Consider the following 23711-nt stretch of genomic DNA (forward strand, 5'->3'; position numbering starts at 1 on the left):
CTACCGGCACGTTTTCCTGCTGTCTAGGAGGTGACATCTCAAGTCACTTTTTGGAAGAGACTAGCTGGCAAAGGCAGGCTGAAAACAAAACGTGTGCCTGCCTCCTCTCACTTTCCCAAGCCGAGGGGTTTGTTTTCAGTGGAAAACTGGGACGTTTTGTGAATCCCTGCTGCTTAGCTGTGTGTCTTACAGCCCTTCAGGCTTTACAGGTCTGAGGGATGGATTTGTCTAAGCTGTTATTACGCACTTCGTAATTCATCAGACTTAAGGGTTATCAGCTCAGCGAGGATTTTTATTTCACATTTATTCACTCTTTCAGCCTGTGAGTGAAAACGAGAACTATTAACAAAACCCCTCTTCAGTCCAAAGCTTCGGTAATGAAATTTGTATTGCGCACAATCAAGCCGTGACGTTGCAAATTTGACATAATCCCACGTTCGACACTCATCTACGCTTCCTCCTTGGTTCTCAAGCCTGGGGGCTTCCCTGGCTTCAACCACAACAGGTCAAAGCCTCCAGGCGCTCGGAGAAGTCACCTGGCCGAAGGATGCTGCCCGTCGCTATGGAAACACACACGGGAACCCGCAATCTCGCCAAGGGGAATTTCGGCGCGGAATTTCGTTGCTAAAAATCGCTGCGAACGGTGCTCGTTCCGGAGATGGCGATATTCGGGTACGGATGGAGGGCAGCTACCCCCCAGCGTGCTCCACGCACTTCCCAGCAGCAGAACGGTGGCAATCCTCTTCACTCTTCCAAAACATAAATATTTCATTTGATTTTTTTTTTTTTTAATTATTATTATTTTCTTCTAGAAAACAGATTCTTCGCCTGTTTGGAGAAGGAGATGGCACCCTCTTCACTCTTCGTCAGATCCATTTAAGAAGGCGGCTTGGGAGCTCGTGTCACCCTTCTGCTGCCGGATTCCCAGGCTGATGTAGGGCTCCCCGCTGCCTCTCCTGCACCTCTGGATGCAGCTGCAACACAGGACCGATAAATCTTCGTTAGCAAAACCCCCAGATTAGTGCTGCTCACCTGGCTGCTCAGGGGAGCGACATGCACTTGTAACGCCCATGCAGAAGGGGAAAAACTACTATAAAGGTCCTAAAATGCCATTTTGGGGAGGGATTGAAGGTTTTTTTATTCTGTATAAAGTCTATTTGCTTGCGTAGACTGGACTATCCCTTCTGTAGCCCGTGTCTCAGCAAGCCATGCAGCATCCCTTAGAGGCTTGTAGGCTACAGGAGCACCCCTGGAAGCAGGATAATGTCCCCTTCCTGTCCCCTTGGACAAGCCATGCCGGGGGCTGGCGATGCTTTAGCCATCAGACAGTGCTGTCGTACCTGTCGTAATTCAGCGACCGTCAGCCGCGTTGAAATCCTTGCAAGGGAGGGGACAAAGTGTCAGGGGGCCCTGGCAATGCTCTGATTTCTCTATCGAATTAAAGGTTGGCTTCCAGCACTCGGTGCAGAGGGGGAAAACAAAAAAAAAGCGGTGTCACTTCCAGGAGCTGCTTCAGGGGGTGGGTAATTTGACTTCTGCATATTCAACGCCCATGCCTCTTGCTGACACTCTTTTGCATTCTGTGCAAATAATGTGCCCGCTTGTCACCGTGCCCTAAGACTTGCAGCGGTCAGGGGCTGCTTATTCAGCTGTGACTTTGTACGCCGGGATCGGCTGGAGTACCTCTGCATCTCACTCCAGCCATCCCCATCCCCATCCCGATCCGCCCGCCCCGCTCCTGCCCAGATCCACGCCCCAGCCATACCAGTAAGCGAGAGTGTAGTTTAGAGCCAGGACGGTGACAGCGGCTGCCCAGTGCCAGAAGAAGCACATGGTGAGGAACATGATGTTGCTGTGGTCCTGCTCATCCCACATCGGACCTCCCCACGGCTGGAACAGCACGACCCCGATCTGGGTGGAACAAGCAATTTATTACATTGAGGGGGAAAAAAAAAAAAAAAATCAATGTACTGAAGCCCTCCAGCACCCCTCTGTCCACCTGGGTTATCACCATGATCCGTGTGGTGACCGAGGGTCTTGAGCCCTGACCAGGAAAGTGGGTTTTGCTGAGACAGTGCTGGCCTCATGAAGCCCAGCCTTGCAGGGAGAGGCCACGCAAAGCCAGTCTGCACCTGCAGTCCCTCTTTTGCGGTCCAATATCCAGACACAACCGTCCCTCTGCATTGCAGGCTCCAAGCCATCCTTTAAAACCCCCAAATTTGGTATTTTACAAGCTCAGCCCAGTCTTTAATCTCTGAATAAAAGCTGGTTTGAGTGAGCGCAGCAGACCTTGGGCTGAGAAAGAGGAGGGGAACTCACAGGTTTTTTTGGCGTCTTAGTTTCGGGAGAATCACAGAATCACAGAATAGTAGGGGTTGGAAGGGACCTCTGTGGGTCATCTAGTCCAACCCTCCTGCCCAAGCAGGGTCACCTACAACAGGCTGCACAGGACCTTGTCCAGGCGGGTCTTGAATATCTCCAGAGAAGGAGACTCCACAACCTCCTTGGGCAGCCTGTTGCAGTGCTCCGTCACCCTCAGAGGGAAGAAGTTCTTCCTCATGGAGAGGTTATCTCCAACGGATTTCTTTGCTTCTCCGCCTACTACCAAAGCAATCAGCTGGCCGTATTTTTTACTCAGCCATTTTATTGCTTGGTGGGGTTTGCGTCTTGCCACTAAACCAGAGGGAGTGCTGCAGGGTGCATTAGACACGTTAGTAATTAGCACTTGGTTGTTAGATACTGTCAAATGTTGCTCACACGCTGCGAGCACTCGCTTTTCCTCTTCCCCCCGGAGAAGCAAGAAGCCAAGCCACACAGCTATTTCAGCAGGAGCAGTCATCAGAGATGACCCGTGATAAGTAAATTTTCATTCTGCGTTATGATCTATTCATGAAGCGAGCCTGGCAAAATGATCCTTCAGAGACGTGTGATGGATACGTGATGTACGGCTTCTTCTCCTCTGTTCCCATCGCTCTCCTACCTCGGTGCTCTGCTCCGCAAGAGAAGGCAGAACTGACCTGCCAGAACCACGTTCCCTGGATGATGGTGACACCGGCTCTGAACATCTCCAGGACGATGTTGTCACGGAGGAAGACCTCCAGCATGGTGCTGCAGGCCCCGGAAAAGATGGCGATGAGCAGCAGGGAGTGGATATGCTGATCCAGCATTGGGCGGTGAAGGACGTGGTAATAAAAGAGACAACCTGCCAAAATACGTACCACGCTTAGAGCAGCGCCGGCAACACCAACCATGACCACAGAGCCTTTGGAGAGTAAATCACCCACCCTGTTGGTGAATTGAGACAGGTCACCATGAAAACAAGGGACTCCGGGTAGCACCATCCCTCCAGGTCTCCTGGCTTCCCACCATCCTGGAGGGATGAGATGCCCAGCCTCAGGGCAGGAGGATCTGAGTGAGGCAGAGACCAAAGGCAGAAGACAACAGAAGGATGGTTTTCTTCCCATGTTGGTGCCATCACCTCTTCAGATCACCCTGCCCTCATAGCCAGGTTCCTGCTGCGTCCTACTTTTTCATTGCTAAACCTCACCATTTCTTGAGGGTTGGAAATTGTATATTTTCATCTCTTACATGCCAAACTTTACCCGATGTGCTGCCCCTGCTGCTGCTTCATAAACCGTTGGGATTGGGGAAGGGAAAATAGCAGGAGGTGTGCCTTCATTCAGGGGTTCTCTACACAAGCAAGACCTTCATTTCCTAGTGTCTTTTACCTCTGGGATCCAAGAGGGGTCTGAAAGCCTGGCTTGCAACTTGCAAGACAGCCTGAAGACAAAATGATATTCGCGATGTGCTGAAGCCAGAATAAGTCACTTGAATTTGCCACGTGCAATGCAAGCAGATGAGGATGACGATGCCTGCAGTGCAATTAATGGCTCTCGGGGGGGAACGCGGGGCACGCAAACAGCTCTGTAGATGTAAGACAAATGGCAGCATCCACCAGCCATTTATCATAACGAGGAGACTCAGCCTGCTGCTTTGTACTGCTGTCACCCCAGAAATCCCAAACCAGGCAAAGCCAGGACCTACTGATGCCTGTGTTTCCCATCTTGCTGCAGACACCCCCTCCATAATGTATCACCTACAACATGTCCTATCTTCAGGGGCATTCAGAGCAATACCTCAGTCTGGCAAATTTTGGTCCCTCTCTGACTCACCCTCCAACATCCCTCCCTGAATCAAGCGCCATCTTCTACCGACCTTCAACGAACACAGCCACGGACAGCATGAGGCGATCCAGACCCCGTGGCACCACCTGGGAGACGTAGGTGAAGACGTCCACCACCCCGGAGAGGCCGTAGAAGAGGTACATGGTGGTGTGCTGCCAGTTCATCAGCTTCACCCAGTCGCGGTTCTCCCCGCTGTAGAGGTACAAGTGTGGACCGTCCGGGACGAACTGCTCTGCCAGCATCCCTGCACGGACACGCGAGATCACGTCGTTGCTGATGGTTTACACGCAGTGATGGTTGACGCTACTCATTGCTGCGGGGAGGTTCTGAAGCAAGAGCTGATGGCTTGGCGTTAGGGAGAAAGGGCTGGGTATCAAAATCAGGCCTGTGTACATTAGTGGTAGCTCAGCTTTGAGAAGGGGTACAAGACCTGGTCTTTTCACGTCAAAAACTACTAGAGATCAAGACAAAATGAACATCAAGGAGGCATCCTTCCATGTCTGGACCGGTTTCTCTAGAATAAGGGCACCAGTACAGTCAACACTACAGGGAAGTTACCAGCGTAGCTAGTAAAATATAACCCTTACCTATGAGAGCAAAGATGATTTTGATTCCTCCTTCGATGGCATCCACACGCTGGAAACAATAAATCCTGTGCGATTTCTTCTTTACTTTCTGGCTGAGATGCTGCAGCGGGTATTTCACAGACCACCAGAGCCCAAAGAGCAGGAAGAAACTGCCTGGGAGCGCGTGGCCCTTGAAGTTTGCCATCCTGACAACGTCCTCCAACTACAAGGCAAAGAGAAAAAATGTCATTCTACAATGTACACCAGTATTTGACATAACGCCGGGAAAAAAGGGGGTTTGTTCCCTTTGCCTTCCAAGGAGGACTGGAAAAGGCAGATGGGAATAGGATGGAGCGCTGGGAAGCCCTCAAGGGTGAGAGGTGGGAACATCTCTGAGGTTCTTGCCCCGAGACGAGGAAATGTCATAAAAAGCTGGAGCCCAGACTGGTTTAGCAGAGGCCCCGTATCTGCTGCAATCTCTGACACATCCCAGCCCGAACCTCGCATCCCCTGGGATCTCGCACGGCCGCAGCTCCTGCTTTTCCTCCCCGCGAGAGCATCTGCTGCAGACCATGGCAGCGCGGGCTTTTTGGAACCAGGCAGGAGAGGAAATACACAGGGAAAACAGTGAGGTCTGGGGGTAAACATCTGCGGGTTCAACTCCCTGAACAGCCACAGAAGTGGTGTGCTATGTCCGAAGATTTTTTAAATTCCTGGAATTTTTTCAGCCCATGGAAGGGGGGAAAAAAAGCCACCCCACAACTATTTCGCAAAGCCAAAGCATTTTGCTACAAACGTAGCTTCAACAATACCCCAAAAGCTGCTGGAAACAAAACATTTTGGTTCTGGGCAAAGAAACCAACTGGCTCCCTGCGTCACCGCCTCCTCCCACCCCTTCTTCTCTCTCCGGAGCATCACTAAACCGGGATTTGCACCGCACAGAGCCCGGGGATCCCAGCCGAGCTGCTCGAGCCTCCGCACCCCTCCGTGCCGGAGTGCAAGGTTTGTCGGAGAGCCGGGGGACCCGTTTCCGAGGAGAATTACAGCAATTAAAACCCAGCCGGCTCCTGCTTGCCATTTGCTAGTTGGCTTAATTAGGTGGAGAAACGATTAGCTCTTTGATGTGGGCTCGAGCATATGTTTGGGGGCCTGCCTTGGCGCGCTCGTGGGTCGGCTGTGTCAGGCTGGTCAATTAGGATTTTTTTAATAAATTGCAAATTGCTGGTACCCCGGACTTCCTTTTCCGCTTAGTAACGCTCCTCTCTGCACCAAGCCGAGCTGAACGCCGGGCAGAAACCAGCTCTCCCGCGGTGCTGATGCCATCCATCCATCCCCATAGCACAGGGGCTGCATAGGTTGGCACTGGACCTGACCTCCCCATCCCAGACCCTCATGGTCTGGTTATGCTTAAACCACCTTCCCCAGCTGCATTTTGGGCTTTGGTCCTCAGTCGCTGGAAATATAAACCGAAAAATGCTCTTATTCTGCTGCTGCCTGCCTTCTGCACGAAGGATAAGTTGGGTGTGAGGTTGAACATGGCTTGCTGCTGCCAACCTTTGAGAGGGGAGAGCGGTTGCTTTGGCTTTATTAACATCTGATTTCAGGTTGGTTTGTCCCAGGGACAACTTGTTTCGCCCCAGGAAGTCCATACCCCCAGAGCTCGGCTGGGTGCAGATACCATCTCCGAGAGGCGCCTGTCCCGGGGCAGGAAAATCCGCCGGGTTAGATCAGACCTGCTAAAGCCCTGTAACCGACCTGCCCGATTCCAACCGGTTTAACCAAACCAGCACCTCGAGCAAACAAACGTTGCCTCCTCATGCAAACAGCACCCCGGTGCGTACCCCTATGTGCAGCAGCAGACGGGGCTGATGCCCTTGCAGCTTACACCAGGCTGGTCCCACAGTCCTGCCCTCACCAAACACCTATGAGCTACCACTGAGGGTTTCGTGGAAACAAATTTAGGAGAGGATTTCACCCGTGGGTGGGAAAGCTGTGCGTGGAAATAGTATTTTCTGCCGTATTGGTTAGCAGCTTTGCAGGTGGTTGTCTGCAGCGCTGCAAGGCTCTACCTTATTTCATGACTTAAAAGGAGAGGTTTATGGACAGCGGGCGCACCGGGTAATTAAACACAGAATCAAAGCAAGACGCTGTTCGCCAGCAATGCGAGCACAGTCCAGTGGGTTAATACAATAGCCTCTTTGGACAGCCAGGGAATGGGAGCATCCACCTGTATCCCTGTGATTTAGGGAGCAGCATAGCCGAGCTGGGGAGATGGCTGAGAAATCTGGATTTTTCCACGTGAGCAGTGAACTCCATCACATGGTATAATATGAGGCTAACGACTAAAAGCAGAACTAAACCCATACCACAAGAAGTACGGCGACCATATCATGCCATATTAATGTCATAATTACAACGCTGCCACAGCAATATATGTCAAATCTACACCTCCATGAACAAGCTCCGGCGGTTATATTGGAAAGGCAGATATTTAATGGGACCCGATGGTTTCCCACATGAGATCAACACAGTCAAAATGGGGTGACCTAAAGGATACCCTGATCAATCAAAGCAGTGAAACTTAAAGGTCACTTAAACGGAGCACGCACAAGCTGGCCAGCCAGCACGTCTACCGGCGCTTACGTGCGCCGGACTGGTGCGGGGTTGGTGCCGTGCGTACCTGCCCGATCGCTCGCTAGCAGGAAGCAGGGTGGCTAATCTGGGCCACATGACCAGCAAAACTATTTCTCCTGCTTCTCCTCCTCCTCCAAAAACATGCAAAAGGTGAGCACAGGGTGAAAAAACCCAACAAAAACCAAACATGTTTTCCACAGTGAGTGCCCTGGAGCAAGGAAGTCTTGTTTACCCACGCAGCTCCCAAAGCAGCAGGACTTTGCCCGCACTGGGGAAAAGAAAAAGCTGAAGGTCTAGCTGATGTCGGGGCCGGCAGCGACAAGGGGCATCCCTGCAAAGCGTGACTTTGCCCCGTTCCCTCGCCATCTCACCTACACCTTTGATAACACACCCACACCTCAGCTGGCTTGTAATTAATGCCCTTTGTCCCCTGTTTATTACACCACGGCGCGCCGCGCCGGCTTAATGATTTACTGTTTCATTTGCTCTTATCACCTCCCAGAGGAGCTGGTTTCTTCTTGGTTTACAGCCAACGCGCCCAACCGCCCGGAACGGCGTCCAGAGCAGCAGGGAGGATGGCGAAGAGCTTGACTAGGCTTGCACCTCCTCCTCTCCCCCTGCCCTGGCAGCCACAGGTAATCTCTTTCCAGCCAAACCCTGGGCCCTCTGAGGTTTCCAAAGGTCTCACCTGCCTTACCGAGTTTCATTTTGTAAAGGTTTTATTAGTGCCTCGATAATGGCTCGGTCAGGGCATCACTTCCAGTCTCCCCAGCTTGGAAATTACAGTGTAAAGTTCGCCACTGGAGAGAGGTCGCAGCCATCACTCCCACAATTAACTCTGCCCCTCGACCTCCGCAAATCAGGGAGTTCAGACACACCAGGGCTGGCTTGCTCGCCGGGGGACCTGCTGCCTGGCTCTCCGAGCGTCCGCGGGTGACACGGACGGTCCCGGGGGAAAGGCTGACTCAGTGAAGAACAGAAATGTCTCGGCTTGCTAAAGAAAAATAAAAAAAGGCTGAGCTCAGGCTGAGCTGGGGAATGCCACTGAGGCGTGTACCTGGAAATAACGAAGCTGTTTCCAACCTCTTGAGATGATTTGGAGCTCCTTGTGCTGAGTCTCGGACTGTGGGAGACCCAGACCTGCAGACCAACAGCGCCTGAGGTGCTTTGGCCAAAAAACCATCCTCCATCAGCCCATTCCCTACCCTGCATGCTCTCCGTGTGCGTCTCCGAACACACCGTAACCCTACAGCCCCAACACTCTGCCTGGGAGGGCAGGCAGGGACACCCCAACGGGCTGACGGGAGGAGAAGACGTGGAGGTGAGATAACCGCGCCTCTGCAGACAGGGAGATGGCAAAGGAGACGCCCAAGAGATATCAGGAGAGGCATCTCCTGCCAAGATCAGCTCCCCTGTTGCCCGCTGCCTGCCCGCGCTGCCTCGCTCCATTACCAGCCCTGTCTTATTTGTCTGCAGAGACGCTTCTAATCATAGCAGCGCTTCCATTAGCTCCCCTAGGAGTTGGATCCCTAATGCATTAACGTCCGCCTAAAACCCCACTCTAAACCATTTCATCCCATTATCGTTGGTTTTTTCTTCCCCATCTGCACCGAGGAGCGTTAACGGCGACACCGAGCAATCACGTTATTTGTTACTAATACTCACGGCGTCTGCGAAAAAACAGGAAAGGAACTTTCCTGCCTCTAAAGGATCTTTAGGGGCTTTAGTCTTGGGTTAAAAATGATCATCATTGTTGGAACCTATTAGGCTCAATTGCCGGGGAGTATCTGAAGGACCATCAAGTGCTGCAGGCGGTTGTACGGCAGCTCCGGATAGACACGGGAGATAGACCGAGCTAATCCGAAAACAAAGGCCCACTGCAGTGGGAAAATTCAACCTGGAAGTTCAAACTGAGATGGAAGCTTCAAACCCGGGATGCTGGGCCTGGGGTCGATTGAACAGACTCCATGGACCCACCTGAAAAGAGACACTGGGGGGGGAGAGAGACCGAAATGCTGACGATGGAGAGGTTATGTTGCTCTCTGCCTGCTGCCGCTCTTCCTTACGCTGCCTATTTTTCCTTCTGTTTTATAATTCCCTGCTTTGGACTCTCCACCCCTACCCCTGCGCCGAGCCCCGCCACCAGGGAAGCAGCAAGAAGCAGCTCCGAGTTACAGCCCAGCAGAGAAAGCTGAGAAATCAAACAAATTAGCCCAAGCCATCTCAATTACAGGGGCTCAGAGCGGGCGCCTCGTCATCCTTTTGCTCCTCTTTACGATCCGCATTTGTTTGTTTGTGGTTTTAAGGCAACGAGGTCTGACTTTAAAAATGATCTGTTTTGGGAAACGTGCTTCGCTGTCTTAAAAGCCATTTTTTTTCACCTCTGCGGGATGCCTAAGAGATTGAAATGCTTTCCAAAGGTGGTGGTTGCCACGGGACCGAGGTCTGTGCACCCAACTGCATCCCCAGCTCCGCGGTGTGGGGTGATGGAATAGCCCCGACTCCGCCAACCCCCAGTGCCTCACAACTACCGACACAAAACAGACTCAAAACTGCTGCTACCACCACCATTAACACCACAAAACCTGGTATTTTCTGAAGATGAGACGATTGTTTGTCCTAAAATTATCCCGATCACCCACAATGCGACACGGGCTAAGCGCTCCTCCTGGCTACCTTCGACATCCCTCAAGGAAAACGGTCCAAGACAAGCTGCTAAAGAAACCATTCCCATTGCAACATATCCCAGATATATCCTTATAAATAAAATTTATTCACCTTAAACCCATAAACCTAAGCCCGTCGAGCATCGCGGCCACCCCTTGGCACGGGAGGGACCGTCCCTCTGGCAGGGCAGTCCCCTGGGCTCCGGTTTTCCTCCTAACCGGCGCGTTTTTGGGCACTAAAAGAGCATTTTCCAGGCGATTCTACAGGGAGAGGAGGGTGGGGAGAGAGTTTCTGGTTGAGAGCACGCGGCAGCGATTGCGGTCTAGCGTTCAGCAGAGCTTTTGCATTGAATTTGGCTGGCAGCGGAGCAGCGAGCCGGCGAGGGCTGCTTGTGGGCAGCCTGGCGAGGGGCGAGGGGGGGTTTGGGGGTTGACCTCTTGCCCCCAGGCTGCCCCGCTCTCCCCTCCACCCTCTTTCAGGCCCCACAAATTGTGTTTATTTTTCAGCTTCCTCCCCGGAAAGCGTTGCCCCGTCGCGTCCCACCGCCGCAGCCCGGTGGGATCCCTCCCCACCCACCACGAGGGAGAACCCCACAGCTCGGGACGCCTTTCCCCAGCCCCTTCCCAACACCAAGCCCCCTCCTCACGCCGGCCCCGGGAGCCTTACCTGCCCCGTTGATCCCGCTGCCGCACCTGCGCCCAGGTAAGCCCTGCTCCTCCCCTGCCTGCAGCACGTGCCTCCTCCCCGCCAGCCCCAGGCGCTGCCCCAAACCCCGGCCAGAAGGGAAAGAGAACCCCGGGCACATAAAAACCCCACCGCTGGGCACACCAAGTGGAGTTTCCCCCCCGCTCAAAACTCACCTGCGGCTTCCTGACTTGAAAAACTGGCTGTCTCAAGGCTTTTCCCCTCCTAAATCTTGATTTTCTCACGTTTCACTGCAATCATTAACCTTCCTTCCATCGGACTCCCCCACTGCTGGGGGCTGCGTGGGGCAATACCCCCCCCCTTCAGCTCCCCACACCCCTCAGCGCAGCCTTGGCCACAAAACGCTGCGGAACAGAGCAATTTCTTTGAAGCACATCATTCTCCTCGCTTCCCAGGTCGTGATGGATGCTCCTCGGGGGATCCCGGCTCATAACCCGTACCTCAGCTCCAAACACAATTTTCTGACCGGGCCTCCTATAAAACCTAGTTTCTTCTTAATAATACTTTCCACTTTCATCTCCAGCCCTGCAAGTGCTTTACAAATGTTAAATAATTAACCCCCACGACGCCCTTGGGAGAGAGGTAAGCGTTATTATCGCCATTTGTAAGAGAAGCACTGACAGAGAGTGGGTTTAACTCACTTTTGCGGAGCGGCGCAGGTACTTACATCACTGCCAGCAAATACACCTGCCGCAGGGAATTTCTAGTGAGAAAGCCGAATTTTAACATTTTCAATATATTCACCGCGTTTCGTAAATGACTTCAGGGTTAGAAGCGCTGTCTGGAAATCCCCTGTCTTTTTTTTTTTTTAATTTTTATTTTGATATATTAAAATCAGATCTATTCCCTCACCCTGTCCCACGCTGTTGTTTAAACAGGTGACTTCTTGTAGAAATAATTAGCCGTTAATTCACCGCTTTATCACCGCGCGGTGAGGTGGGTGCTGCTGGAAGGAAGGAAGGAAGCATCCCGCAGGCATCCGCTCACCCCTGATTTTATCGGCGGTGGGGTTGGATGCCCGAACCGCGCGTGTTTTTTCAGGTGGGGCGACTCAAATTTTCCACAGGCGAGAGCCAAGCTGCAGGCATTTCTTTTTTTCTAGCTAGGCAGCTCCTCCATTAAATTGCTTCACGAATGCCCTAGGAGCCTGCTGCTGTTTTAATGCGCGTCCTGCAAGCCCTGGAATAAATCAGAATAAATCGGGGTGCCGCAGGCACATGGGAGGCTTTACTCCAGAAAAAACGTACGCCTAACTGAAGCTGAGAAATAAGCGGGAGGAAAACAAGTGGTGAGATGGAGGGCCTGAAAACGCGGAGAATTATTTAGCTGGGGGGTTGCTGCCTCTTTGTGCAAGTTCATGGAAAAGGAGGAAGACAGAGGATGTCCAAAAATGCAACTGAAGCACCGAAAATGCCATAAAAAAAATAATGGTCATTGCTGGTGAAGTGGCCGGACCTGGTACATCGATCCCACGGCTCCTCTCGTCTCGAAAAGCCCAGTTTAGCTAAAAATGAAGCCTGTAGCTAAAGCAGATTCTGAACTGGAACGCTCTGCTGAGTCACGTCGGCGTCTCCTGGCTACCAGGAAATTTGCACCGTCAAATATTTGCAGAATGAAACCATGGGGTGTGTGTGGGGGGTTGGATCATATTGTAAGGAAATAAATAACCTCCCCATGTGTATTTACTGGAGTAAAGACCATCCTTGAGCTGGAGGTGAAAGAGAATCTGACCTCAGCAAAACTCCTCACTTCCCTGTGGTCCAAAGCCACCATTTCCCAATGAAACGCACCAAAAGACAAAGTCATCTCGAATTTATAACTATATTTTCACTGGGCTCAGCCACTCCTTAAAACCCTCATAGTTCCTTAAACAACCTTGAAATCGCACGTAAAGACAATATCTCATCTGAACGCTGTCCAGATTGTGGCCTCTCACCAGCCACACGCACTGGGCTACAGTGGGAGTCCTGGTCACCACGCTGCACCCCACACCCAGCTGAAATGAAGCTGGGGCTCAAGCCCTGACCAGCAGCTTTTCTAAATCACAGAATCACAGCATGGCAGGGGTTGGAAGGGACCTCTGTAGGTCATCCAGCTCAACCCCCTGCCGAAGCAGGGTCACCCAGAGCAGGCTGCACAGGACCTTGTCCAGGTGGGTCTTCAATATCTCCAGAGAAGGAGACTCCACCACCTCCCTGTGCAGCCTGGGCCAGTGCTCCGTCACCCTCATGGGTTCAGTCCTTGAAAAAACCCCACAGATCCTATTTTCTGTATTTTCGAGGCCTTGGGAAGCTGTTTGTGTCATGCTCATCTCTAATTTTCCACCTCCTGATGTCTATTCTCTCCCTGCCTATTCCACGCAGAACGGCAGCCCCTAACCACATCCATGGGGTCTCTGACAGCAAGCAGCAGCCTGCCCGTCTCGTTACGCCAACACATAAATCCACAGGGAACGACCAGAAAAGCAGGCACCTACAGCTCTTGGAAACATCTCAGGATGCTCTCTGGGAAGAGAACATCCTCTGGTACCCACCATCTCCGAGGACGCAGTGTTGGACACAGGCTGGAGCACGCAGCAGGGAGAGGAGGGAGCGACGCGTAAATTTGGTTGGGAAGAGCTCAGAATTAATTACTCGGCGAAACGGGGGAAATGATGGAGTGCCAGAGCCAGGAAATGAGTTCCCTGGTTTTTGTGTGCTGGCAGAGGGGCTGGGCGAGAGGGTCATCTACCGTGTGGACACGGAGCCCAAGGGAGGTGGCCTGCAATTTTAGGATGGAGGAAAATTAGAAAGCAAGCTGGAGAGCCACCCAGACACAGATATTGACACGATCCCTCGCTGGGATATCGATGTGTTTTCCGACCGAGATAATTACACCTTGTTTTCCGTCCCCCCCTTCTGCACCCGTGCGTGGGTGCTTATGAAACCAATACACAATAGATCTGCAGGAAAATGGTTTCATGCCTACATCCTCCCATTTTCCAGTGAGCCGACACCTACGGATGCCACAGCGAGCGGCTCTGCCCCACCAGCCTTCCTGGTACCCGGGGAAGGAGCCCTTCGAAGCATCCTCCTGCCTCAGCGGGGTTTGCCAGCTGAGCGCGTGCCCGTGGCGTGCAACCCAGCTCTGCAGCGATGCCGAAGCACCTCGTGACAGGGGAGGGGGCAGAGACCCACGGCTGCCTCCAAATTGCCATCAGCACAATTTACTCCTCGCCGTGGGCAGCTTTATTCCCTCGCAGGGAGGGAAAAGAGCCCCGGGGAGGCACGGGGAGATGGCGAGGGACTCGAGCTCTGCTGGAAAAGTGACCTAGTTCTTGCAAGTGCCCTGTTCCCTCGTGAAGATGGCGAGGAAGGAGTTTGTCAGATGGCAAAAGGAGAAGATGAATAAATCTGATATGGCACATCTGCAGAGAGCAAACAGCATCCGTGAACGGCCGGACCGAAAAGGGATCGCTTAGGGGCCAAAAAGGCCATTTAGGCCAATGGGATCCTGGGGTGCATTAAGAAGCGTGTGGCCAGCAGGTCGAGGGAGGTTCTCCTCCCGCTCTGCTGTGCCCTGGTGAGGCCCCATCTGCAGTACTGGGTCCAGTGCTGGGCTCCCCAGTTCAAGAAAGATGAGGAGCTGCTGGAGAGAGTCCAGCGGAGGGCTACGAGGATGAGGAGGGGACTGGAGCATCTCTCCTATGAGGAAAGGCTGAGGGAGCTGGGCTTGTTCAGCCTGGAGAAGAGAAGGCGGAGAGGGGGCCTTAGAAATGCCTCTAAATATCTGCAGGGTGGGTGTCAGGAGGACAGGGCCAGACTCTGTTCAGGGGTGCCCAGCGACAGGACAAGGGGCAACGGGCACAAACGGAAGCAGAGGAAGCTCCAGCTGAACAGGAGGAAGAACTTCTTCCCTCTGAGGGTGATGGAGCCCTGGCCCAGGCTGCCCAGGGATGCTGTGGAGTCTCCTTCTCTGGAGATATTCAAGACCCTCCTGGACAAGGTCCTGTGCAGCCTGCTCTGGGTGACCCTGCTTGGGCAGGGTGTTGGGCTGGGTGACCCACAGGGGTCCCTGCCAACCCCGACCATCCTGTGATTCTGTGGGGCAGAACTTGGCAAAGCAAGCAGACACGAGCAAAGAGAAAACCCCGAGATTTCTATTACAGCCCCCCCAGTGAACAGATCTGAGACCCTGGCTGGGTAAAAACAGGCGAGAGGAGACTGGCATGAAATAAAAGCACGGAGAGCTCAGGCGCGATGCGATTCAAACTGCATCAGTCCCAGCTGGGTGCCAGCCCCGCAGCAGGCTTGGACAGGGTGAAAGCATTGAGAAGGGACAGAAGATCATTAAATAGAAAACTCTGTAGCCAGAGAAAGGAAATGTAAGAGAAAGCGAAGGCGAAGAGCAAGAAAACAGCGACAGGCAACAGAAAGGGAGAGACAGGGAGAGGTGCTGAAGGCTAAAGGTTAAAGCAATCGCGCCGAAGAGGGAGCAGAGTGGGCAAAACTCGGTGGGAAATTTCAACAGGGGCAAGAAAGGTAAAACAAACATCACTCACAGCTGATGCGGAGCCAAAAAAGCAGGCAGGCAACGAGACGCTGGATGAAACCACCTCCATCCCCGCGTCGGAGAGGGGCTGACAGCCACACGGTGCAGCGGAGCTGCCGTTAACATCGGTCCTGGGAGACGGGCGAAATTAAATCTTCAAATCCCAGGAGATTTTAAAACCTTCAAACCCCCAACTTCCCAAAGGTTTGAATTTGGTTTTTTTCTTTTTTTCCCCTCCTCTCCTTCAAGCAGTGAGTGGAGCAAGGGCACATCTCGGTGGCAGAGGGAGGGATGTCATCTCCCCAGCCCGACCCACGTCGCCTACTGAACCCAGCGGCTTTTACTGGGGGACGCTTCCATCTTCAGCTCCTGGAGCTGGAGGAGATGCCTCTGGCTGCTGGTGGGGTTACCGGGGACACGGAGCTGCGAGGGACCAGCGGGATCGGGCATGGTGGGGAGTTCCCCCTGAAAAAAGAGGGAAAATCAGTTTGTCATCTTAACTCTGAATTCTTCACTCTTTAAATTAGGCTTGGGAAGTGTCGCTGTGAATAGCGATGTTTGCTTTTTCTTCTTCCCCCTATTGATCATCCTTACAAGTTTTGCCCGCCGTTACCCTCCTCCCCAGCACTCCAGCTCCGACTCGCTTCCCTGAGCAAACATTAATAATTTCTGCTAATTTTCAGCATCCCGATCGATCACAAAAGCTGCATTTCATCATAAACCGTACCTGGGGGCAAATGCAAATTCAAAACCTGATATTTATGGACCTTCAGCAATAGAAACGCAGCCCCGGCGTGCTACAAACCAGCATCTCCCCAAGCTCTGGAGAAGCGCAAGCGTTTCAGCCCGCCCTATAAATCCGTACCCGGGCTGGAGGACGCTTTGGGAGGGCTGTGGGAAGCGGGAGCCAGGTTTTGGGGGAGCAACCTTCACCCCTGAGAGTCTGTGTTGTTTAATGGAAGAAGAGAGGCGGCGGTTGGGGAAGGGAGGGGTGTCCTTGCGGATGCAGGGACAAGGGCTGCGGGATGCTGCCGCCACGGTCTTGGGGACGTGGCGTCGCGCGGGGTGGCCTGGCAGGTCTTGGGTGGGCAGGAATGAACCCCAGGAAGATGTGCAGGATTGAACCCCCAGTAAGATGCGCAGGAATGAACCCCAGCAGGAGCTGGGAACACTAGGTGGTGCTGGGGGCCCGCAGAAAACCTCCCTTTCCACCGCCGAGGGATGCTCAGGGATGCAGGTCTGGGAGAACCAGGTTCTGCGTCCCCCATTTCGGGGCTGGCTTTCCACTCGTGGAGCCCGGTGAGGAGCTCCTCGTGTGGCTTGGTCACGGCCCTCCCTCTGCTAAAGGCGCTTTGCAGCAGCTGGGCTGCGGCACTGGTTTTCGGAAGACCAGCTCTAAGCTGATCCCTTCCCCTCGTTCTCTAGGGCTGCGCCCAGCATCACATCCCTTTTACCAATAGGGAAACTGAGGCATGAGGTGAGGCATTACCTGGGGCAGCTTCCATCCCCGTCTGCTGTCCCAACCCACCCTGCAGCATCGCTTTGCCAGCGAGAAGATAGCTTTGCCTTTGGGTGAGCCCCAAAACAAACCCCAAGGGGTCCAAACCAAGAAGGATTGCAGCCAAGTGCCTGTTTTCAGCCACCGACCTCTCCGGTGCCGCGGCTTTTGCAGACACCCACGAGCTTTCCAGCACCCTCAGCCACCCCTCTGAGAAAAGAGGGGGCTGCTAAGGAGGGTGAAACCAGCTCAGAGCTGCTCCCCCTCTCCCCCAGCCCCCTTCGCCCACCGCCTCCCATTCCTCCCCGCCGCCCGCGGGCTCCGGTTACGCCGCGGGTCCGTAAACAGCGTCTAAAATAATTGCGCAGTTGTCACCGTTGGGTAGGGGGAGGCGGGGAGGGGGGACACAAACACACAACTATTTTAAAACACCCGGCTTAGCCCAAAGGGCCAAGGGGATTGTGGCACGGCCCAGCTGTCCCCGCCGAGCGCTTCAAAGTGCCAGGCGGGATGCCTCAGCGCCAGCCTGTCCTCGCCACTTCGGCCGGGGAAGGGGGCCAGGCTGGCCGGGGACGAGCTAATGGTGCTGTGATGTGTTGTTTCAAGAGCATTTGGTGGGGCTCGGGAGATGTGGGGAGAAGCTGGAAGGGACCTGGGGGTGGGTGAGAGGTGAGGGGGGATAAAAGGGCGGTTGGGAAAGGGATGGAGGCGTGGTGAGGTTGCACATCCCGTTTGACTTTGGAAATTGGGGAAGAATCACGAAGCAGAGGGACGCTGCGAGCCCTGGATGGCTGCAGGCACAGAGACACGAGCCCGAAGGGAAGCGCGTCTCACCGGCGCTTTTCTCCTTGTCCCGTACCGCTTCTGACGGCGACGTGGCCAGCATCACCACGGCAAAACTCAGAGTCTGGAGGAAAAGGGAAACACATCTTTTAATCCCTTGGGACAAACAAACTTTCACAGAATCACAGAATAGTAGGGGTTGGAAGAGACCTCTGTGGGTCATCTAGTCCAACCCTCCTGATGAAGCAGGGTCACCCAGAGCAGGCTGCACAGGACCTTGTCCAGGCGGGTCTTGAATATCTCTAGAGAAGATATGAAACCATATCTTCATTTTTCCACATTTCCATATCATATCTTCATATTTCCACATGAAACTTTGACCATGCTCATCAAGGCAGGGCTTACCCATAGCTCCAGGCCAAAAGACCATACTTTTTATGTTGCCTATAGTGTTAGAGCTGGTGATTAAAGCTGTACTGGTGAAGGCAAACCCAGCCTGCCATTCCCTTTGGTTAGGCTGAGGCTGGATGGCCAGAAGACAAGGATGTTGTCTCCATCTTGGCCTCCTGCTTGTACTCTTGCTCTGCCTGCCTGCGAGCAGGATTGCTGCCGCTCCTCATGGTCGCCTACTGCTGAGCCTGGTGAAAAGGCGATGGTCAGCTCTAGGTCACTAGTTAGCCCTGACCTTCAATTTTTTTGGGGAAAAAAACCCCATAATTAGCATGCTGATCAACTGGGTATTGCCAGTGTTCACAGCTCTCATTCATTGCTCACCTCACGCCTGCACAACGCAGGGCTTACACGAGGACCGAGTTAGCTCTTCCACCACCACATGAATTAAGGAAAGCAGGAGTAAGGAAATGGTGTGTCATCGCACCCTCTCTCGTGGGGCAGACCCCCACCCACCTCACACCTCAGCTTCATCAGATACACCCACCCGGCTGGGCCAGACCACGCACGGGCGGACACGTGGGATGCTTTCAACCTTGCACCCAGTAGGAACGACTTCCCGAAAGCCATCTCTCCCTCTTTCCACGAGTAATCAGCTATGTAAGGTCTCACGCAGAGACCACCAAGGGTTTTCCCACATGTCCTGTACAACAGACATCTCCAGATAACCACGACGTGGTGTCCTGACCTTTTGGCTAAACGGGGGGAGGTCTGGCAAACTGAAACGGGGCTGTACCCGACGTGAGGGCAAACCATTTAGGAAACGGACGGCCGACTCGGAGAGGCCGAAGGCTCAGACCCCGCGTGAGGTGAACCCAGCACAGTTCCCAGCGCCAGGCAAGAGCCATCTTTCAGCAGCTGCGAGCCATTTATTAGATGGGTTTGAACGCTTCTCCAAAAGCCGAGACTGGGGGATGTAGGCGGAGGGGGCAGACAAATGTAAAGAAAAAAAAAGATCGTGTTAATTACCGGTCCATTTGTATGACGCAAAGCTGCCCTGGTCCGCAACCTCATCCCCCCGAGCCGCGGTTTGTCGGGTTTTAGGCTTTCATACTGGGGTCCCAGCGGGACCCGTGTTTCTCCTCATCTCCATAGGGATGGCAGCTGCAGCTGACTTCTGCTGTTAGAAGGGACCGCCGGCGCTCCAGAAACCATTTCGGCAGCATTTGTCGCAACAGCTTCTGCTAATCTCTCTTTCATTTGTAATTATTTTCTCGCCCAGGCACTCCGACACCGGAGCCGCCCTCCCAACCCACCCCTGCAGCTGCACGGGAGCATCGTCGGCCGCGCATGGGGATACTGCAGCGAGATAAAAAAGGATGCGGGGGTGGAGATGGTCTTGCAAGGAGGATGGTGGGCTTCAAACGGGCTGGGGCTCCTCCAAAGTGGGCTGAGGGATGGAGCCGGCAGCCTTTGAGGCAGCCCGCGCCATCTCAGCCAAGAATAATTGAACAAATAGTTGATCTGGAGACCCAACAGCTGTAGGGAACAGGCGATTTCCAGAGGATTAGGGGAGAGCTGTGAAAGAGAGCTCCCACGGGAAGCCTAAAACCCTCATCTTGAATTCAACCGGCCAAGAACACATGTTGGAGCCTTTGGCTTACTTTTTAAGAAACTTTTTCCCCCTCCACCCCCTTTTTTTCCCAAACTGCTCCACAAACCAAAAGGTTTTAGCTGTTGAAGCACAAGGCAGGAAAACGAGGTCCATGGGAGCGAGATGGATTATTTAGCGGCAGTTGATTTCTAAATGAGGTTTTCCTATTTCATTTTGATCTAATCCTGGCAGTAGTATTATTGTAACTTTTTTTCCCCAGCGTTTCCATTTATTGGGTTTTAAGTCCATAGCGGTCACCAGCAAGGCAAGGAAGCCAGAGAGATGACTCGTCAAGAAAAGCTCAGCCACAACTTGAAGCCAAGATGTGCTTTACGTTGCAGCCACTCTATGTTGCAGCCTCTTCTTCCTCCGCCATGGCAGAAACACCCAAAACAAACACTCTACACCCAGCTGCTGTTTAGCCTGGGGTAACATCAGGGCAGATCTAATCCCAAACCCCTCGGCTTTTGATTGCATGTGAATAGATACAATGAGAGATGAAGATAAGGCACCTCGGGAGTGGGTTGCAGCTCAGCTATGGAAACTGCTTCTTCATCTTGTCCCACGGGGTGCTCCAAACTCGACCTGAAGGATCATGTCTGGGAGAGATCATCCCGGCTGTGCCCTGCACCTCCCCTCCTCGAAGGCACATGCTGCACCGCATCTGAGCCAGTCCCTCCTGAAACCTTTCTGCAAAACCATTGGCTCTCACTCGGACACAGATTACAGCTTTTTCTGGCGTTGCCTGCAAGCTCAAGAGCCTTCAGTAGCCAGGGCTCACATCCCTCAACAGGCAAGTGACACAGAGCTGGCACTGAGGAGCTGGAGATGCTCAGGGAAAGCCTCCAGCACTCTGTACCCCCTCTCAAAGCACCTGCAGACCACCTCAAAACCATCTCAATCCACTTGCAGACACCCACAGAGGAGTGAAACCCAGGGAGCATCACCAGGGATGAGCTCACCCTGGCCAGAGAGAGGTTTGTCTAATAGAGCTAGGAGGAGATGCTGGCTTGACCTCCCCCTCTGCCCCTTTGCTGTAGAGTGAAGACAACCAGCTTTGACTCAACATCTCATTTGCAAACTTCCACATGAGATAAAAAACCCTTTAAAAAACCCCAGCCAGATTCTTGTCACCCATGTGGCCAGGCACAGCAGACCCCACAAACCCAACGCCAAAATCATACACACGTATTCACCTCAAAACAGCCCAAGTTTGACATTCTCCGCATTTTTCCCCCTGTGTGAAGCAACGCCTTCACCTAAACCACACCGTATGTAAAGATGGAGATCTGGTGGTGTCAACACACCGGTCAGCCCAGGTTTCCTCCCAGCCGTGATCTGCAGGAGATGAGAGGGAAGAGCCAGTGGAAAGCACTAAGCTCTGTGGCACCCTCCCTTCCCTTCATGCCAGCTCCAGATCTGTCCTCAGACTTAATTTGGATCAAGAGAGAGAGACAGTTAGCCATCTAACCACTATTTTTAGAAAACTAGTCCTCTGTTGAGTATGCATTTGGCAATCCCTACAGCTGCATCACCAGCAATGAAATATTTGGGGATGGGCTTTGCCTAACTCCAGTCACTCAGCAAGAAAATAAACTTCTAAGCCCTTCCCTTGCTGGTAAAAAACGATTTTTTTACTGCCTTTTCACCAGAGCATTATCCAGGCTAGTTTTAAATTCATAGGCAGTTAGAGCTCCCTGTAAAACTATGGCTATTTCTAATTTTTTTTTTTATTGTAGAGGGATAAAAAACTGTGACAATTTCTGAAGGAGGGGTTTGCTGGGGGTTGTTAAACCCAGTGGTCTGGGGGCAGGTTTTGGTTATAGGAAGGTTATAAACCACTGACAGCTGAAAGCTGCACGATTTACCAGAAACAAAGGGCCATATTTCTCAAGGATGCACAGTTCAAAATAGCCCTTTTCTTGCTCTCCTTCCCCTGCTTTCAGTGAATTTGTGGTTTCTGCTGGGTCCCAGCCAGTAGGTAGAAGAGGTGAGAATGGAGGGGTTAAAGATCCTCCAAGCCTTGGGTGAGTCACTCGGCATCTAAAAACATTATTGTCAGCTTCTAGATTTGGTGGGTGGTGGGGGTGATTTCTAGAGAAAGCCAAGTTCAAGGCAGTTCCAGCAGGCTTCAGTACATAAACCACAGCTCAAGTGGAAAAAGAGGGGAGAAAACCCCCACACCCTTTTAAATTATGGGCTGACGAGAGCCTAACAAAGGGACTCTCATTTGTTGGTTTTTGAGGGGGGTTTTTTTTTTTTGTTTGTTTTTTTTAAGTACCATTCAATCATTCCACTCACTGGAGAGACCTTAAATTGAATCTCAACCCTAGAAAATGCATTACTTACTGCTGAATTGATGTCACTGCCAAAGAATTTTCTCTCGGCTTAAGCTGTCTGCAGCAACACGCCAGTGGCACGTTCGAGACGCTTCCCTGTTTGCGGGGTGAAATTCCTTGTGTTGGTTCTTCACTTTTCCCCTTCCCCCCCCCCCCCCAGTTTTTATTTAATTCCTTTTCGGGGGTGGGATGTGTCGCTGGAGATGAGCAGACCGCAGATTTCTGCGGTCAATGGGAAACACTTGCACATCCCACCTGGGCTTTGTCCACAACAACGTGGTCTAATTGAAGATGTCCCTGCTCACTGCTAGAGGGTTGGGCTAGATGACCTCTAAAGGTCCCTTCCAACCCATAGTATTCTATGATTCTACATTGATTCACCTCCAAATCCACCATGGGCATCGCTACGTCTCCCCTCTAACCTACCACCCATTGCACGAGCTGGATTCAGACAAGCATGAAAATCACAACGAAGAGGCAACATCTACCAGGGGTTTGATCCGCAGCCTGTGCAACCCAGGAGCTGTTTGCCTCTCGAGTTTCGAGGTGGGTGTATCGCTGACAAACACGTTATCAGTCACAGAGACACATGCCTCGCTCGCGTTGCCAGGCTGAGGTTCCCAGGACGCGCCAGCCGTAGGGTGCAGTCCCTGGAGCTCCCCTCCAAAGGTGGCTGCTCCAGCTCCACCGCTCGGGCACGCTGCCGTGACATCGTGCGTTGCGATATCGCCATCTGCGTTATATTACGGGGCCGTTAGATGTCTCTGTGTGCTGCGGTAGGAGCTGGGACAGCATCCCACCTGGTAACAAACAGAGACAAAGCCGGGGCTCGAGCGCAGCAGGAGTCCAGCTGGCTGCATCCCCAACGCTTTTCTGACCCAAAAAGATATAAACTCACTTAACACATAACATTAAAGCTTCAGGGCGGGCCCAAAAAGTCTATAATACATAGATCATACATTATATGTGTGCATGGTAGAGCCAGCTTTTTGGGCAGACTGATGTTCTTTAAAGGCTTCAGTTTAAAGCACCCTCAGCTTTGCTTGGGCTTCAGTAGAAATTAAATATCCTCTTTATTCAATAAGCCCAAATCTTAATTTCTTTGTTTCTCAGTGCAGGTTTTTCCTACCTTCCCACCTGGTACCCAAACCACAATAGTGTCCCTTGCTTTTACCCCTAATTTTCTGCCAAAAGGCAGGCAAAAAGGTAGCCAGGATGCTACTCACTACTAGTTTTTCCTTAGCCCTTGAGATTCATTACCCGCTGTTCTCCTTGACAGAGCTTTCAGATCAGGATTTTTCCACATTTCCACATAGGTTATTTGTTTCTGTGGCTGCAATGGCTTTGCTTTTTGCCTTCATGCACAAAATGAGCAGAGAAGAGCTTTTTACTGTTTGAATGCAAAACCATCTTGATCTTTTGGGCATCAGCTTCACCCAAGCCCAAGTTTCATTCAAAAAACCACAAATCAGCAGGTGCTTATCTAGAACTTCATGCTGCCAAAATTACCAGACAGGCAAAATTGCCATAAGCCCACAATTTGCCTACTAAGGATGAGAGAGCTAAAAGAACACAGGGTGAGAACCAGAACTTTTCTCATTATTCAGATAAATTAATTTACTTCAACTTAAGGAAAAAAAGGGACGTAGAGAAACATTTGCCCCAAGAGATCCCACAAAATCGTTCAGAGCCACTGAATTACCTTTTCAAGTACTTTCAAGCTTATTGAGATCTGGGAAACACAAACTCCAAGCAGCAAGT

The 23711-nt window shown here is 52.4% G+C and overlaps 1 protein-coding gene across 1 annotated transcript; it reads right to left on the reverse strand.

The window, feature by feature from the left end:
* Nucleotides 1–357: 357 nt before the first annotated feature.
* On the reverse strand, nucleotides 358–15374 carry LOC104339415 (transmembrane protein 45B). The gene is made up of 6 exons (XM_009945568.2): nucleotides 15297–15374; nucleotides 4772–4973; nucleotides 4216–4428; nucleotides 3018–3202; nucleotides 1766–1911; nucleotides 358–974 (listed from the first exon to the last, which is right to left on the reverse strand). The coding sequence occupies exons 1-6, from the start codon at nucleotides 15354–15356 to the stop codon at nucleotides 857–859; spliced, it is 924 nt and encodes a 307-aa protein (XP_009943870.2). The 5' UTR covers nucleotides 15357–15374; the 3' UTR covers nucleotides 358–856.
* Nucleotides 15375–23711: the final 8337 nt, after the last annotated feature.

Source organism: Opisthocomus hoazin, chromosome 24 (assembly GCF_030867145.1).
Source record: "Opisthocomus hoazin isolate bOpiHoa1 chromosome 24, bOpiHoa1.hap1, whole genome shotgun sequence".
NCBI lineage: Eukaryota > Metazoa > Chordata > Aves > Opisthocomiformes > Opisthocomidae > Opisthocomus > Opisthocomus hoazin.